Source organism: Chinchilla lanigera, unplaced genomic scaffold (assembly GCF_000276665.1).
Source record: "Chinchilla lanigera isolate Chin_1 unplaced genomic scaffold, ChiLan1.0 scaffold00009, whole genome shotgun sequence".
NCBI classification, from domain to species: domain Eukaryota; kingdom Metazoa; phylum Chordata; class Mammalia; order Rodentia; family Chinchillidae; genus Chinchilla; species Chinchilla lanigera.
Window position 1 is genome coordinate 12,507,083 of NW_004955410.1, and position 16,551 is coordinate 12,523,633.

At 39.3% G+C, this 16,551-nt stretch overlaps 1 protein-coding gene across 25 annotated transcripts in view; it reads right to left on the reverse strand.

The window, feature by feature from the left end:
* The window catches only part of Nrcam (neuronal cell adhesion molecule), an 80,836-nt gene extending 69,835 nt beyond the window's left edge, over positions 1-11,001 (reverse strand). For 8 of the 25 annotated variants that reach the window (XM_013510544.1, XM_013510543.1, XM_013510548.1 and 5 more), the window contains exons 1-2: positions 10,666-10,999; positions 2,074-2,274 (exon numbers count right to left, since the gene is read on the reverse strand). In XM_013510544.1, the coding sequence (XP_013365998.1) occupies positions 2,074-2,179 (106 nt within the window). In that variant the 5' untranslated portion in view covers positions 2,180-2,274; positions 10,666-10,999. Of the gene's footprint in view, positions 1-2,073; positions 2,275-10,665 lie in introns of all 25 variants that reach the window. The other 17 variants (XM_005377295.2, XM_013510551.1, XM_013510542.1 and 14 more) reach the window with 8 other exon arrangements.
* Positions 11,002-16,551: the final 5,550 nt, after the last annotated feature.

Here is a 16,551-nt window from a genome sequence, read left to right on the forward strand (position 1 = left end):
ATGAGAATGTTAGAGCCCTAAAGATAAAAGGGACATCTTTCCTATTTGATTTGACCTAAAAACCCATACAATGGAGGGTGAAGTTATGAGAAGTTCAAGAGAAGAAACTTGCATTCATGGTTTTGTTTACTCATGCAGCAGCTTCTCACATAAATATATGGAAGAACAAAAGCAATGCTGTAGGAAAAAAAAAAAAGCTCTCCCAGGAATAAAAATGGCTAATTCCATCCCATACATACTGTGCTGGACAAGTAATTATGTCCAATTTGAAAAATAGCTGAAATCTACAATTAATGTGAGTTGTCACATACTGTGTCGTGTCTGATCCTATTATCCCAGACATCTCGATGCACATGGTAACAACACCTAACAATGGGGCCCTGCAGCAGTGACAGTGTTCCATCCAAGCCAAGTCCAGCACTGATTTCAGAATGGCATATTTCTACAGTTACTAAGTCGATAATTGAACTTTTTGGACTGTTACCATATTTCTACTTTCCAATTCTTCAGTCACCCAGGGATTGCCGGGTCCCACACCAAGGAACAGCACATGTACTGAAGGAAGGGCGTGTGAAGTAGGGACGGGGAAGAAATTACATTTGTATGCAGTTCCAATCATTCGGCAGTGCAGCCTGTCATTACTACTTGCAAAGGTTAATGCGGGAGTGCCTGGGTTATCCATGACTTTCTTTTCATCATGGTTATGCCTCTTCTCCATTAGCAGTGATAATTGAGTTAGCCATAGGTGCCTGTTTTTCTCTGATTGTTAGATTGAGCAGTCAGATTAAAGGAGAATGTATTTAACATGGGAGAGAACAAAAGCATTTCTCTCAAGTGCTTTTCCTGCTTTCCTGTGTATCTGTTAGGGTAAGTGCTTTCTTAGGCATTTCCACTCCAATGGGCTTAAGCAATTATATAAGCATTTTTCAATTGAAATTAAGGTAATTGGATGAATATTTTTCAAAATAAAAAACTGCATTTTATCGTACTTTAAAGGAGTATGGTAAAAGAAGTGAACAAAATGTGAGGCAAACCACATTTCTTTTTAGTGTCTTCCCACTGGCAGTTGCTACTTTTACGGCAAAAATGGACTTCCCAACAATCGAATAGCCCCAGGAAAGTGTTATCTTCCTTGCACCTTGGAAAGCATGCCAAACAGATGTTCTATTCAGGAAGTTAATGGATTTAAAGAGGTCATGCAGATTAGGGATAAAGGATAAATCAATTCTGAAGTACAGTAATTGTCCAGATTTAAAATGGCGCTTTCCATTGCAGGAGAAGTGACCAGTTGGAGCCTAGTATTATCTTTATTTTTCACAGACAGGCCTTCCAGAACAGGGAAACTATCTTACTACTGGGAAAAGAGTACACTAAATACAATAGCTATTGTTTGCTTCATTTTAGTGTTTTTGTAGATTACTTGTCTTTGTCTTAAAGATGTCCCTTTTGGTCTCTGATTATGTTCTTTAAGCCAAAAAAAGACTATTTACCAGGCTTGGAGATGAGATACTGTCCCTAGTTATTGACTCATATTTAGGATTAAAATTGAGAAAGTAATACAAATGTGTCTTGTCTGAATCAAGAGAAATGAAGTATGGCTGCTTAGGGATTTGTAGGGCAGAGGGTTGAAAGACCATGCTCCAAGCTCTCCAGAAGGGCACTCTCCACACGTGAGGGAGGAAGTGATGTGGTGAGGGAAGTGGGGATGTTTCCACAATTCCCGTAACATGGCTTTCTTGCAGCTCTACTTTGACAAAGAGCCGCCTGTTGGGAAGATCATGGCAGCTGCATGAGTCCCTCCTTCTCAGGCCACTCCTGCAAGGCACATAAAAGGCCCCTGAGAAGGAAGAAGGAAAATGAAAGAGAGGGGACAGAGTGGCTGACCATTTCAATGGTCATTTCTACTGTGAGAGTCTTTATAAACACCAGGTGGTGAAGGTAAAAGCCAAATTAATTTTGATTAGCTTTTCAGTGTCACACAGACATCTTCTCCATCCGCACTGTTCAGGGTGATGGTAAATGCTGGGAGGTTTTGACTTCTGGGCCTAAGAGCTTTAAATCGTTAATACTTACGATCAAGAGGTACTTCCAGCGCACTAATCATCTGGCACAGGAAGAGAATCAGGGGCACTCTGCCTGCAGATAAGCGCTTCTTTTTCGGCATTATTTTAAGCTGCATTAGCTTCACTCCTGCTGAGACCCACAAGCTGAATTTTCTTTTCTTCTTTCACAAAGATTTGTGTGCAATGTTTAAATAATTTTTCATGCAGGGAACTGGAAAAGGACAGGATAAGAATAATAATTATAATGTATTAAAAAGAAGGAAACGAGGAACGGAAGTCTGCAGCACAGAAAATTGGCCCTGTATTATACATGAACTCTAAAAGGGAGCTCACTTTTAAATATTTAACTCTCGAGACTGGAATAATCATTTATTCATAAATCAGCTAAAATCAGTTCGAAAATATCTGTGGTGATATCAAGCAAGATCTGTCCACTTTCCCATCCTTATGCGTTTTTCATTCTAAATATTTGCATCGACAGGGCTCAGCGGCTAGTGTATCTTTCTTAACAGTTTGGAAAACTTGGCTTTTAGGGCAGCTGGAAAGTGATCACTTTGAGACTTTAAAGTGGATGCCTAATGGGGTCTCCACTCTGCAGATCATCTCTGGGAACCCTGGGGCATTGCTGCAAATGTCCTGCAAAACTGACGGACCAGTGAACACTGAGAGTCTGGGCCATTCCATCTCCTCTAGACTACAGCCACTGCCCAGGTGGGGCGCTGCCATCCAGACCTTCCTCACCACAGTCACTCTCTTCAACACTGCTAATTATTTTTTTCCTAAAGGATTTTAGGAAGCCTAGTTCCCATTTAGAAAAAAAAAAATGTGGCTCATTACCAACACTCATTTAGTTTTCAGCAATCCAGAATTACTATATTTTGTAAATGGAAATACTACTACAAAAATTTTTGCTATAAATAGAATGATGTTTTTTGTTTCCAAAGAATATCAATATACTAGAGTGATGGGAAAATAACAGTAAAAGTGAGATATTTTGTGACAAACTTTAGGCGCCGGGTTAAGACTGTATTCTGAGGATTATCTCAGGGTAGACACTGCACCTGCAAGTGCTGCCAGCAAGTACTCTTGGGGCAAACTGGAAATGTTAAATATTGGGAGTAATCATACTCAGTCTCTCAACCGAAGTCCACTATATCTTCAAGAGGTATTAAAACACCGTAGTGATCTCACTTCAACTTGTCCTGCCAATTTTACCTTCTTCCATTTCCATATAACTTGTTTTGTTGGATGATTTGCTTTTTTTCTTTTTTTGTAAACCCTTCAATGTGCCTTGAATTGTCCCACCCTCTTATCTTTATCCAGAGTAACTAATTCACCATATTTCCTTTTTTACCAATTTCTCTTAATTCAGTTAAAAGGTCACCTCCAAGAAACACTAGTAGATCACCCAGAGTAGAAGTCATTTTACCACTACCCCTGAATTTCTAAACTACTTTGTTTCAAACATCATGTATATTACACAGATAAATAAGTGGGCTCTATGAGTATGTGCGTGTATTAATATGTGCTCTCTCTGTACTCATTCAGACAAAGATTGTGTCTTCTTCATCTCAGGGTCCCTCTCCCTCACCTAACACAGCTTTGCATATGGGACTGTTACACTGGAGAACCTGAGCTGGAACACGGAGTACAGACATCTGCCTAACAGCAAACCCTCACTTACAAAGATAGGCTTAATCACGGCTTCTCATTAATGAAGGGAAGCTGGGACGACTAATGGTTCTCCTGAGCAGGTGAGAGGGATGATATTATTACAAACTGGGATGGCTCCCACAAGCTTAATTAATGAGTTACTTGTACAACTGTATTATTTGTGTAGTTGTGTAATTTCATAATGTCCACATTCCTCACCAAACTACAAAATCTCCTCAGGTTAAGGACGATCTGTCCTGTTCCCTACTGCACTCCAATAGCCTGTCATAGTGTTTGATGTATGGTAGAAAGTAAATAAATATTTGCAGGGGAAAAAAACGAATGAAGAGAAAAGAAATGGAGACTTATGATCTCTGAAGTTGTCACTGTATTCAGATAGTTTGACTCCCCGAGGATACATTTATATTTATACTATCTGAAAAATCTAAACTAAAATCTAGTCAATATAGGCAATAGGTTATACTATCATGTCTGTGTATGGAGTTAAGCTTAATTATATAAAAAAAAGAGACAAGGTTGATAACATATATTTGCTAGCAATATTTGCTATTGTTAGCTGAGTTTTGTTTGAACCTGGTCAAAAGTATAGTAAGACATTTCTTGTAAAAAATACAAAGGAAAAATAAGCTAAACACAGATATTATAACTGTATAAATACCATCTTGTAAATGCAAATCCATGCCATGTGATTTCATCTAAGAGCTGGGAGATTTACCGGTGTCATGCTATATAGATATTCATGTCCAGTAAGCACTGAGAGGCAGGTATAGACGTTCATCCAACCATTCCCACCACAATACTAACCAGACTGCCTTTCTGTATGTGCAAAGCACAGCTGTATCAATCAACTCTATCACATTTATTTGGGTTTCATGATTCTCCTGTTGAAATGCTAAATCTGAATTCACATATAAACTTCAGGAAGATAAAAATGAATGGCACAAGCACATCATACATATTATACATATCAAGAGAAAACAGCAGAGTTGCTCTCTCAGACATGAACAGCATACCTGCCTGATTACCCTTGCTGAGTTAAGTGCCTAGCTCTCTGAGCAACTGCTGGAGAGCTCAAATACTTTCCCAAATTGCTACTAATACATTGTAATTCCTGTAAACAGTTGCATACAATTTCTAAGTTCTTCATTTGTTATTTATTTCACGTATATGACTTACAGTATTTATCTGTCAAAACAAAGGCCTTTTACATGAGATAACTTCATGTAAAAGAAAGTAAACCCTCAAGGAACAAGCCTGAGTCCAGTGAACTCATCCCTTACTTTCTACTATAAATTTATACTTTAGTATTATAGTAGCCAGCTGTGTGTCTCACTATCTTTCCATGAGGGATACCGGTAGCAATCTATGTGTTCACCCGCTTGATGTGATGAATGGCAAGGAGTGTGTACATGTGCAAAAGTGCCAAAATGGGATTTGGACTCTTTATGCTCCTTCTGGTTTTGCATATGCTTACCTGAGCATCACAGAGGGTCCAACACACCCACACTACTCCAGGATTTGTTTAAAAAAAAGTTTTCTTTTGATTTTTCTGTTAGAAGTAGCCTGATTCAGTACAATGGCACATAAAAAACCAGATTTGCAAGTTTTGGAGGAGGTCAAAAGTGAATCAACAGATTACTCATCCGTGGATAATGAAGATGATCCATTATGGTAAAATACATGTTTCATAACAGAAGAGTGGTGTGGGTGTATGATGATGATGATCATCACGACTTTGACGTTGGCCATGTGAGTCAAAGCTCCTGTGACTGTGAAATGCAGCACAGGGAATGCAGACTTCCTCAATTCAGATGATGAAGAAAACAACGATGTGAGTACCTATCTGACTAGTCCAAATATTACAAAGAGGCCACACAACCAATGGAACAATCCAATGTTAGAACTAGGTCTGAAAATATAGTGAAGGTCTTGGCAGGGGTGAAACATATTGGACAGAATGCCAGCACTGCCATTCAGCGTTGGAAAATGTAACAGACGAAATGCTGCAACATGCTGTGAAATACACAAAGGCTGAAATGCAAGAAAATGCTCTGTATGAACCAACAGCCATATTAAAAAATTATTTATTATGATATCTCGTTAGCTGAACTGAAAGCATTCACAGGTCTGCTGTACCTAGCACAGATTTCTCACGGGATTTTAGGAATATAATATAAAAGGCTTATGGAAAAGTGATGAGTCAAAATATGGCTTAAAAAGTTATGCCCTTGTAGATGTGAAGACTTATTACTTTTTCAGTTTAGACATTTATCCTGGAATTCAGTCATGAGATCCTTATTCATGTAGTAATAAACCAAATGCAAAACTAGTTCTGAACAGACTCGTTGCCCCCAGATCCCAAACTAATCAGAATGTGACATTTGGCAGTTGATTTACAGGTTTCAAACTGATGTTACATTTGCTAACAGAATACAAGTTGATCAGCACAGGAACTATACAAAGAACAAAGCAGACATTCCAAATGAAATGTTCCAATTTCAAAACAGAGAACTGTATAGTAAGATTTTTGAATTTCAGAAAGGTAAAACATTGGCCTCATAAATGGCAAAGAAAAGCAAACTGGTACTGCAGATGTCAACATTTCATCATGACAAAAATATTAATAAGGAAACCTCGACAAAATGGAAGCCTGAGATGGAAACTTTCAACAACAAAACCAAAGATGGAGTAGATGTTGTTGATGAGCTATGGAGCAACTATAATGTCACTTGAAACACAGAGCATTGGCCAGTGGTTGTGTTTTACTGAATCCTAAGTGTGGCATAAATAGTTTGATAGTTTACAAAGAAAATAACAAGTGCAAAATTTCATGGAGAAATTTTCTTAGAGGTTTGTGATGGGAGCTCATAAGAGATCATTTACAGCAGAGGAAAGACAAAGTGTTTTTGCCAAGGGAACTAAGCAAAAAAATTGTGGAGCACACTGGTGAGCTGACAGGTGAACTGGCAAGTGCAGCCTCACAAATACCTACTATTACAACAAGAAAACCAAAAAGATGTCAACTGTGCCCTGTAAGAAAGGACAGGAAAACAAAACATATGTACCATCAGTGTAAGTGATACTTGTGCATGGAACATGCAGTTGTCATGTGTGAACACTGCCTTCGGTGTGATAGCTGAAGCAAAGCTTATTTTTGTGATAGAGTTCTATTGGTATTTTCATTGTAGTTCATATAGGAACTTATTTCTGATGTTATCTTTTAGCTATTGTAAGTAAGTACTCAGCTGATATGAAAATGTTGATGTCTATTCTAAATGCACAACACATATTAAGAATTTAATAATTTATTTCATTGATATTTTATGTTCCTGTGAACTACACACTGTATAATATAATAAGAACCTCCTGAGAAAACAGCAAGACCACTGAGCTGTCAAGTATATCCTACAAAAAGGCCAGGAAAGCAAGACATGTGTGGTCGGTGTAAGAAATGCATGTTTGGGCTGGGGATATAGCTCAGTGGCACAGCGCCTGCCTGGCAGGCGCAAGGTCCTGAGGTCAATCCCCAGCACCAAAAAAAAAAAAAAATGAATGCGTATGGAACATACTGTTGTCATGCGTGCAAACTGCCTTAATTGAAATAAAGATCTTTTAAGACAGTGCTATTGGGATTTTCATTGTAGTTCATATGGGAATTTATTTCTGATATTCTTTCTTAGATTTTGTACACCAAAAACCAGTCAATGTGGGAAATTGTGATGCTTTTTTATAAGCACTCAATAAATATTAAAAACTCATACTTTATTTTGATTTTTTTCCTGTTAAGTATTCACTGTTTAATATCATAAAACTCATACAATTATAATTAATAATTCATCAATAGAAATATTCTAAAGAATAAACGTGGATCTGACAGACCCACATTTATGCACCTTGAGGACAAAATTAATCTTATGCTCCAAGTTAATCAACCATCATAATTTTTCAGAGTACACATGGAATAAACTATTGTGCATGAAATCATAGTGTTTTATAAAGAAAGCATTAATTTTTTAAGAAAACCAACAGAGCATTTATTGAAAGAGAAATGAGTAAATAAATCTTCACACTGCCAGGAGGTCATGAACTGTGACAACTGAAGCTCTGGTCTTTCCTCAGAAGTTGTAAGTTTACTGCACCATTAGTCGAAAAGTCATCTCTCTCATGGGTTCTGTCAGGGAAGGACAAAGCCCATCCTCTGAACCTGCTCAGGGAAAATCACCCATTCCTCCTAAGTATAGCCTCATAGGTGAAAATCCAAATGCTCGAGGACAGCCTTAAATCCCCAGCACCTAATCACACTGAAAATCAAATACAGCTACAGAAAACTGAGCTTTCTGTAAGAGTAATGTGCTCTGAATGTCTCACAAAGAAAACCACTGCTTTGTACTCTGAGTTCTGATGTCAATGTCCTGCACCACCCCACCAACCCTAGTCTGTCTGCCTTGTACTTCCCCTTGTAAGACAATGGCCATTTTCCCTTAAGTTAAAATCATGAACTAAAACTAAATTGTTTATGTAATTATACTAAAGTGAATAAAATGTAAACATGAAGTAGCACATCATTTTTGGTGGACACTAAGGAGTATGTTAGAAATTTTAAAGATAAATGTGTTATTAACATTTTAAATGACACAAATTGTATATTCATCTTCTGATAATAAATCACTTTTATTTTATTTTATTTTTTTGCAGTACTAGAGATTGAACCCAGGGGGCTTGAGCATGGTAGGTAAATACTGTACTACTGAGCTATATTCTTAGCCCTAGCCTACATAACATCATATATATTATGAAAACGATGAAGAATAAGGATAAATATAAAGTCCTTTAATATTCTGCTTAATTTAACTCCATTAAAAGCAATTTTTCTTATGTTACCTATAATAGCAGCTTTTCACCACCAGAAAATAAATGCAGTTCAAAGTCCTCTCACTTCATTTGCTTCAGTGTTCTTTTCTTTCTTTTTGGCACTGGAATTGAACTCAGGAACTCATGCTTACTAGGCAAGCACTGCACCAATTTACATTGTAACAGAGAACATTATTTACTATACATTTCAAAAGAAGAACCCAAAGTTTTCACAAAGGATTCACACCAAACCAGGGCAAAGCAGCTGTCCTGTTGCCTAAGAAGTCTTGTTATTAGAAAGAAAACACAACCTTTGTCTCTCAAGGGAAGGATGAAATTATTTTCATTAAAAAATATAAACAGCTCTCCAGCAGAATTGAAAGGTCAAACATTATTTACCATTTCCTTCTCTGCTATTTGTGCTTTTCAGCATCCAGTATGGGTGCTTCGGATGCTGACTGCTCAGGTAACATGATCTACATCTCCAAGCCAGGAAGCAGGTATGCTTATTTGCTGGACACCCTGTGACACCCTAATTATTGCTCTGAGGGCTCATCAGTAGCCTGCCTGCACAACTACGTAGCTGTGACATTGCCCTGACGGTGAAAGCTGCTGTCTAGCAGCCAACTCGGGGGTGGCCATTTTTATATTTTAAATATTTACCATTCAGAATAGTACATGAATGGCCATCCTAGCTCATGCCACGGTTTTAAATCATAGATCTGAGTTTGAAACAGTGGAGGGGAAACTGAGGGAGAAGCCATCAATAAAGTCAGTGAGAGCTACACAACTACACACATGTGCACCTCATATAAAAGCTGTTCGGAGCAAGGGGCTGCAGAGGCTGCAGTGATCTCTTCTAACAGCAAGGCAACCTGCGTGAAGCTTCACAGAACATGTTTTTAATTTCCTGCTGTTCTAAAGGAATCTCACTATAGTGTTCCTGTAAGAAATCTGGTACCTAACTTGAAACAGCACCTAAGGAAAGGTGAACAATTCACAGGTATTTTTTTAGGACAACAATAGAAGATTGAAAAAATTCTGATAATAGATCAATATCTTCATTTCTCAAAGCGCTGTGATTGGTTATCTTATTTATGCCTCCAAAAAATATGACAGCAGTTATTATACTCAATGAGCGGTTAAACAGAGAAAAAGCTTATTCCTCCATGCGCTAAGTTATCTCATACTCCTCAAACTGCAAAAAGTAAGCTGTTATTCCACTACTGAAATTACTTTGCAAGTAGCCAATAGGCAAACAGAATTACCATGCTTAGTCATTTATATTAAAAAATAGATTCTGAATATCTACAAAAGTTTTTTTTGGAAGGGGTGGTTTCTTGAGACGGGCTTGCTATGTAGTTCAGGCTGGCCTTGAAGTCACTACGTGGCCCCGGCTAGCCTCAAACTCACAGTGATCCTCCTGCCTCAGTCTGCCAAATGCTGGGATTACTGACACACATTACCACACCTGGATTTATAGAAGGTCCTTACAGAGTTGCTCACAGCATGGCTCCATGGGCCTCTTTATACTTATACAAACAGATGTCCCTGAAACTGTACCACATTCAGGTCCTGGGCTTTCAATGGCGAGGAGTCATACTTCAAGAAGTCAGTTTTAAAAAGAGACAATATATGCACATGGTCCAAAGTTCATAAGGCAAAAAGGCCAAATAATGCAAAGTAAACAACCAGCACCCCAGTTTCGCCCTTACGAGGTCACAATATTGCAAAGTTCTGTGAACCCTTCTAGAGATGTCTCATGAATAAACACAAAAATGTACAAATATCAAACAATTTTAAGATTGTTTTGGATTTAGAAAGTTATGAAAAGCTTTTGGACATTAAATTTAGATCATTAAAAAAATCACAATCTTTAAAGCAATCTAGCGTCTCACAGCACATGAAATTATCTGAAACCTGGCTTTTACTCATCACAGCAATGACAAGAAATGAAATAGCTTAATATGAGATAATGGTGTGACTGAGAGATCTAAGACAAAAGACAGAAGATGGTAAGTGTGAGACCAATAACAGCCTGACCAGGGATGGCACCTGTGACTACCCAGCAAGTTACCTGAGGATGGTTGTCAGGACCAGCTTCAGAGGCGAGAGAACTGATGGAAAGGACGGTGGGAAGAGAAAGAAAAAACTTAGCTCTTCAAACAGAAAGTGGACCCCACCTCTAGAGGCGACTGCAGTACAAACAGATAAGCAGAATGGAGAGACTGCTCCTCTCTGAAGGCTTGTGATGCGCACAGTCCTGCACTGACCTGCTGCTGAGAGCAAGGCTAACACAATCGGGGAGGGAATCTGAACAAAGGCAGGCAGCTGTGGGGTGCCTGTGAGGTGACTCAGCTACTCAGCTACTTGAGAGACTGAAGAGTGACCAACTGAGGAGTAGCAAATTCCTTTCTCCACGGCGGAGTGAATGGGCAGAAAGTGAGAGTGAGTCAGCACTCTGGAGCAGGAACAAAGGCAAAACATCAGGCAGAGGCAAGGCAGCCTGCGTAACTGTGAGTAAGCAGAGGATGTGAGTGGTGTTCAAATCAGCAGGAGGTCAGTGGGCAGCTAAGGATCTGCAGCAGAGACAGACTGATGAGTGACCACAGCAGAGACAGAATAGCACAGGTGATATAAGAAGGACCTGCTACGCTTGCACTCATATGACAACATCATAAACATTGCATCAACTCTCTATGAGGTTTGCCAGAACAGTGATCATAGTTGGGATGTCTCCCTGTCTTTTTTTTTTTTTTTTGCATCATATATATCCTACAACAAACCTTCACTAACGTGGAACGTACAATGTTACATTGGTGAGTTTGGCCATGTGATATGCTTCAGCCACAGGGATTTTAGCAAGTAATATACAAGCAGAGGTGCAATGAACATTTGCACACTGGGGCTTATCCCTTTGTAATGTTCTCTCTGGGAAGTCTTTGCTGTGCTATTGATGATAAGAAGGCCAGAGGAAAAAGAACCTGGGTGATAAAAGGACCAGCCGGGACTTCCTGGCCCCAGCTGAACTCTCAACTGAAGTAGCTGAATAAGTGACCTGTTAAACCATGTGCAAAAGAAGAATTATCTTGTGAACCCTAATACATCATTGTTCTAAATCACAGTATTTTCTGGTGGTTTGTTACATAACCACCACAGGTATCTGCAACAATGACTTAAGATTAAACTGAAATTGCAACCAGAAAGATGCTAATACACACATTCGGAGGATTAATGATCCACATGCACAGGTCTCCTTATAGATCATGGCTGGAGACACAAATTTGAAGTGAGAAAAAGTCTGGTGATGCAAATTTTCCCTTTGAAACTGATCTATCATTTTCATGGTTTTTAAAAAGATATATTTCCTTGTATGTAGGTTGGTATAGCCAAGAGCACATAATTCAGTTACATTTCTCACATAATACTTTTATTCAGGAATAAATAGGAGATGGCTAATTTGATATAAATTTCTTTATATTAAACTGATAATAAATTGTCTAATTTGTTGTCATAGGTGTTACATCCATTTATTTTCATGAAGAAAAGCAAAAATTAAGCTACAGAACAGGTTGAAAGAATCCAATGCTGTTAGCCCACCACCCACCTTCCCATCTCCATAAACACAGCAGATGCCGGAGCAGCTCAGCCCAGCTCAGAACAGATCTGTTCTTCTCCCTCTCCCACCTAAGTCCACTTCCCAATTGATTTCCTTCAGATAACAAAATTGAAACAAAGTTCCAAGTTTTAAAAATGGAAAGTAAGGACAAGCTCTAAAGGTGAAGTCTGAGTAATAGAAATTTTATTCTGAATCCTGGAGTTAGGGTCAGGGATATAGCTCAGTGGCACAAGTGCCTGCCTGGCAAGTGCAAAGTCCTGAGTTCGATTCCAGGTACCAAAACAAACAAACAAACAAACAAACAAAAAAAACCCACAAAAAACCTGAATACTGGGCCTGAAAATGATGTATTTGGGAAGATTTGTAGAGTCACTGAAACAAACTCTGGCTCTATCTTTCCATAAACAGAGATTTCTAGAAATACTTCTATCACTGAAAACATATAAGGGTCAGAAATAGCTTATTAAAAACTTCAGCCCACAAAAAGGCCACAAAGTGTGCAGGATATTAGTATCCTAAGTGTATGACTACCTTATCTACTCACCAAGCAAACAATGGAAGGCAAAACGGTAGGCACTTAATAGTAGATAATAGCATTTTGGAATGCCTGGCAGGCTGGTCACTTTGAAAAAATTACATCACCTTGCAAAGATAAGACCTATTATTCTTGCTGAAAATGAGGAATCATTCTCGTTGGGGATGTAGCACACGGGTCAGCATCCTAATGGTCACAGGGTTGGTAATGCCAGGAGAAGAATGAGCGGGAGAGAGTATTAAGCGATCACGGCATAAGAAATTACCTACTCCAGGCTGACCACGGCTCCCTTTTTATGATGCTGCCACTTCAACAACTGGCTTGTGAAGACCCTGTGTTCTCCTGGGCTTACCTTTCCTCACAATCCACTGACCACAAGTAGTGGCGACTCCAATCACAAGAGAATCATAAGTGTCGGGGTGCACGCAGAAGGTTTAGTATGCACTACTTATCCATGCCACAGAAAGCATGCTCCCTCTTCCCAGCAAATCTGACGTGCCTTGTATTGGCCAGAGTTTCAGAAGTGACATTTTGCAGGATGGCCATCTTATTGATTTATCTCAGTGATGAGTCACAGAGTAGGAAAATTGGGTGAGGCAGGGCTGATGAACCGTGTGGGTGCTTGCTGGCTGAAGCCACCTCCTCCATCTTCCTGCCAGCTGCATTTCTCAATCATTCTTTTCTTTAATGTGGCCTTTCCTCAGACATGGGGGTTGGGCAGGCAAAAGACCTGGATTTACCAGACTCAAGAGCCATCACTTTTTCTGTGTCACAGATTACTATAATCTTCACAACAACATTTCAAAATAAATTTTGCTAAGGTACCCAGGCCATGCATAATCAAAACAGAACCATGAAAATGAGGAATGAAGACTGACATGACAGAAGAATTGCTTTTTCCACTTGCTATCAGTGCTGGGGAAGGTATATTATCATAAACCGAATAGCTGGAAATCCTTCATTCCAGCCAGAGGCTATTTCATATAAAGAACAAATCTCAGTCACTTGCTGATATGCATTTTGTACTACAAAGGATTTACTAGTAAAACAGCAGAATAATGCATGAAATATTTATCTCCTGGTGCATTTAATTTTGGAAAATATAAAAAATAAATCAATGAGTGGCCGTTTGCTTGCAAGGAAACTTGTCAAATTTATTTCAAGGGCATCCATCTCCCAGCACTGAGAATACAACTCAGTTTCCAGGAAGTTAAGAATTAATTTTTTGGGAGGCCAGGATATCTGTAAAAGCTAAATAAACAAAAGCATATGTGTTAGAAACAATGTTCTCTATACTATGAATTTAATCAATCTACCAGCTTGATTATGAGGTTTGGGATATTCTTCTGTCTGTCTTAAATGACTGGCTTCTCAGGAGCCACTTTTAGTGAGACATTTGTACTCTCTTTCCCCCTACCACATTCACAAACTCCATAGAAAGAGTTCATTCCACCACAGTGGTGTAAAGGAAATGTCCACTCAAAGACCAGTCTATGAATGCCACCAGAACAAAGTACTCTTGATCCAAGTGTCCAGACTCCTGAAAGAATCAAAACAGAAAAGACTCCATTTGAATCAAAGTTGGCTGATGAGAACATTCAGCCTAGAATTACCAACTGTGTCTCTTCAACTGAGGATTTTTGAAATTTTTTTGTAGGTAAACAACATTTATTTCCTAAAGACAAATAGTTATTTTTACCTCTCTGGAAAGAGAAATGGCATATAAAAAGAAAAATGAGACAAGACAACCATAGCAAGGCAATAAAAGAAGAAATGCTGTAGTGAATGTTCAAATTGTATTATGACTACTTTGTTTCCATTTAGAAATTATGGTAATACATAACAAGCTGGGCTGAAATAAACTTATGAAAATAATTTCTCCAAGCATATTAAAGATAAAGATTTCAAGGAAAAGGTTTACTTAGAAAATCCTTGACAAGGGCTTGTCCTCAGAGCATCTCTAAGGTCTCCCCTGCCCTGACACTGAATTACGAGAGCCAAAGCTGCTATCGTGCAAATGGAGCCCAATAAACTAGCTACCAATAGGTGTTATTAAGATGACATAGCAGATAGAAAGACACAAGACCAGAAACTTGGAAAAGAGAGCTAAGCACCAAACTCTTCCAGGATGCTGATTACTGGATCTGGACCCAGACAGGAATGGAGTACTGAGAATCAGTTATGTTACACCTCAGCACAGGTGGGGTTGATGTGAGCAGGCCACACGAGCCTGGGCCCAGTTCCCTCTGGGCCAGAAGAAAGGGCTTGGGACTCTCAACCAAGGCTGAGCAGCAGCTTCTGTGTCTGCGCACCCCTTGCTGGTTCTGAGCCCAGTAGAGTCCAGCTGGACAATATGAGAAGCAACGTCTTGGGGAGAAGGCAACTCAACATCCTAAAGGAGCTCCTCAAAGAATTTAAAAATGAGAAGGCTGAGTAAAGAACAAAATTTAGGTAGGAGGCAGAACAGAACCCAGGGAACAGATCCTCCTCAAGAATGAGATTTCAGGCTAAGGGACATGGGAGACAGAATATGGAGATGCTCTTAGAGTTGAATGAACTGTGTGTGGTTTTTTCCAGGGTGTGGAAACTGCCCGGCAATGGGCAGAAGAAATTGCTAATGATCCTGTTTCTGCTGTGGCTGGCTGGGCATCCAGCGTGGTACCCTCTAGCCATACCTCACCTGGACAAGGGCAGCATTTTAAAAATGTCCAGTTAGTCAGTCTAGGGAAGGCTTTCAAAGTTTAGGTTTTGTATCCTTTGAGAATTTTAAATGAGTATTGGCCCTTGCTAGAGTATTAAACATTAACTGTTGGTTTCTAATTCCTCTCATAAGCCTTGAGAGGAAAGCAGTTTTTGTTTTTGTTTTGTTGGAAGGCTGAAGTACCCTTCTAGGAATAGTTCTAGCAAATCTGTCAATACTCCATAGGAGCTCAGTGGTAATTTGTGGTTTTTAATCAATGTTGGTTGTAACAAGAGACTACAAAAATTGTCAGTATTTTCTTTGTACATTTAGCTACTTTGAGAGATCTAGTTCATATATACAGACTTTGCAAGTTGGACTCACACAATCAGGCACACAAGCAAGAAAAAAAATTGTTGTGAGAGGATCCAGTTTGGGTCTGAACTGAGAACAACGGTTTAGATGGAAAACAGCGGTCCTCTACACATTTCTGAGTATTTTGTTCAACAAAAGAAGCAAATGATCATAATCTTTATATATTATCTAGATGCTGAAAATTTTATCAAGCCTCTAAAAATGGGAAGAGAGCATATACTACTGTACAGAGGCAGTGAGGCCTGAAAGGACAGCAGGGTTACCACATTTGGAACACGACAGTGCTGTAAGAGAGTTCTTATTTTTTATTTAGAAGCATTAAGGCTGCAGCATTAGAAAAGTGTGTAAGTGCATTGAGGGTTCTTAGATTGGGCCAATGTTGTTTTATTTTTAAAAACATGTATTATACACTCTTCAAGTTTCAGATACTTGCAAGATGGAAGTGTGAATTTGGCATCACTCATAGCCTGGAAGTGCTTGAATGCGGGCTTGGGAGAAGCAGGTGAGCCGCATAAGGGCACAACTACGTGTACAACGGTGTGGAGAGAGCCCAACTCAGCAGCACCTGGACCCCGTGGCAGCACAAAGCAGGATGCGTCCAATTCTGCTCAAGAAGAAAGACCTGGAGCACCTTGGAAGAGTCCAGGAATACTCAGGCAAAGAAGAAGGAAGCCGTGAGAAGCCACAGCAGCCCCGTCTTACTTGTTTCTGACAAATATCCAGATAAGGCTGAAGGACATAGGAAGGGGGCTTC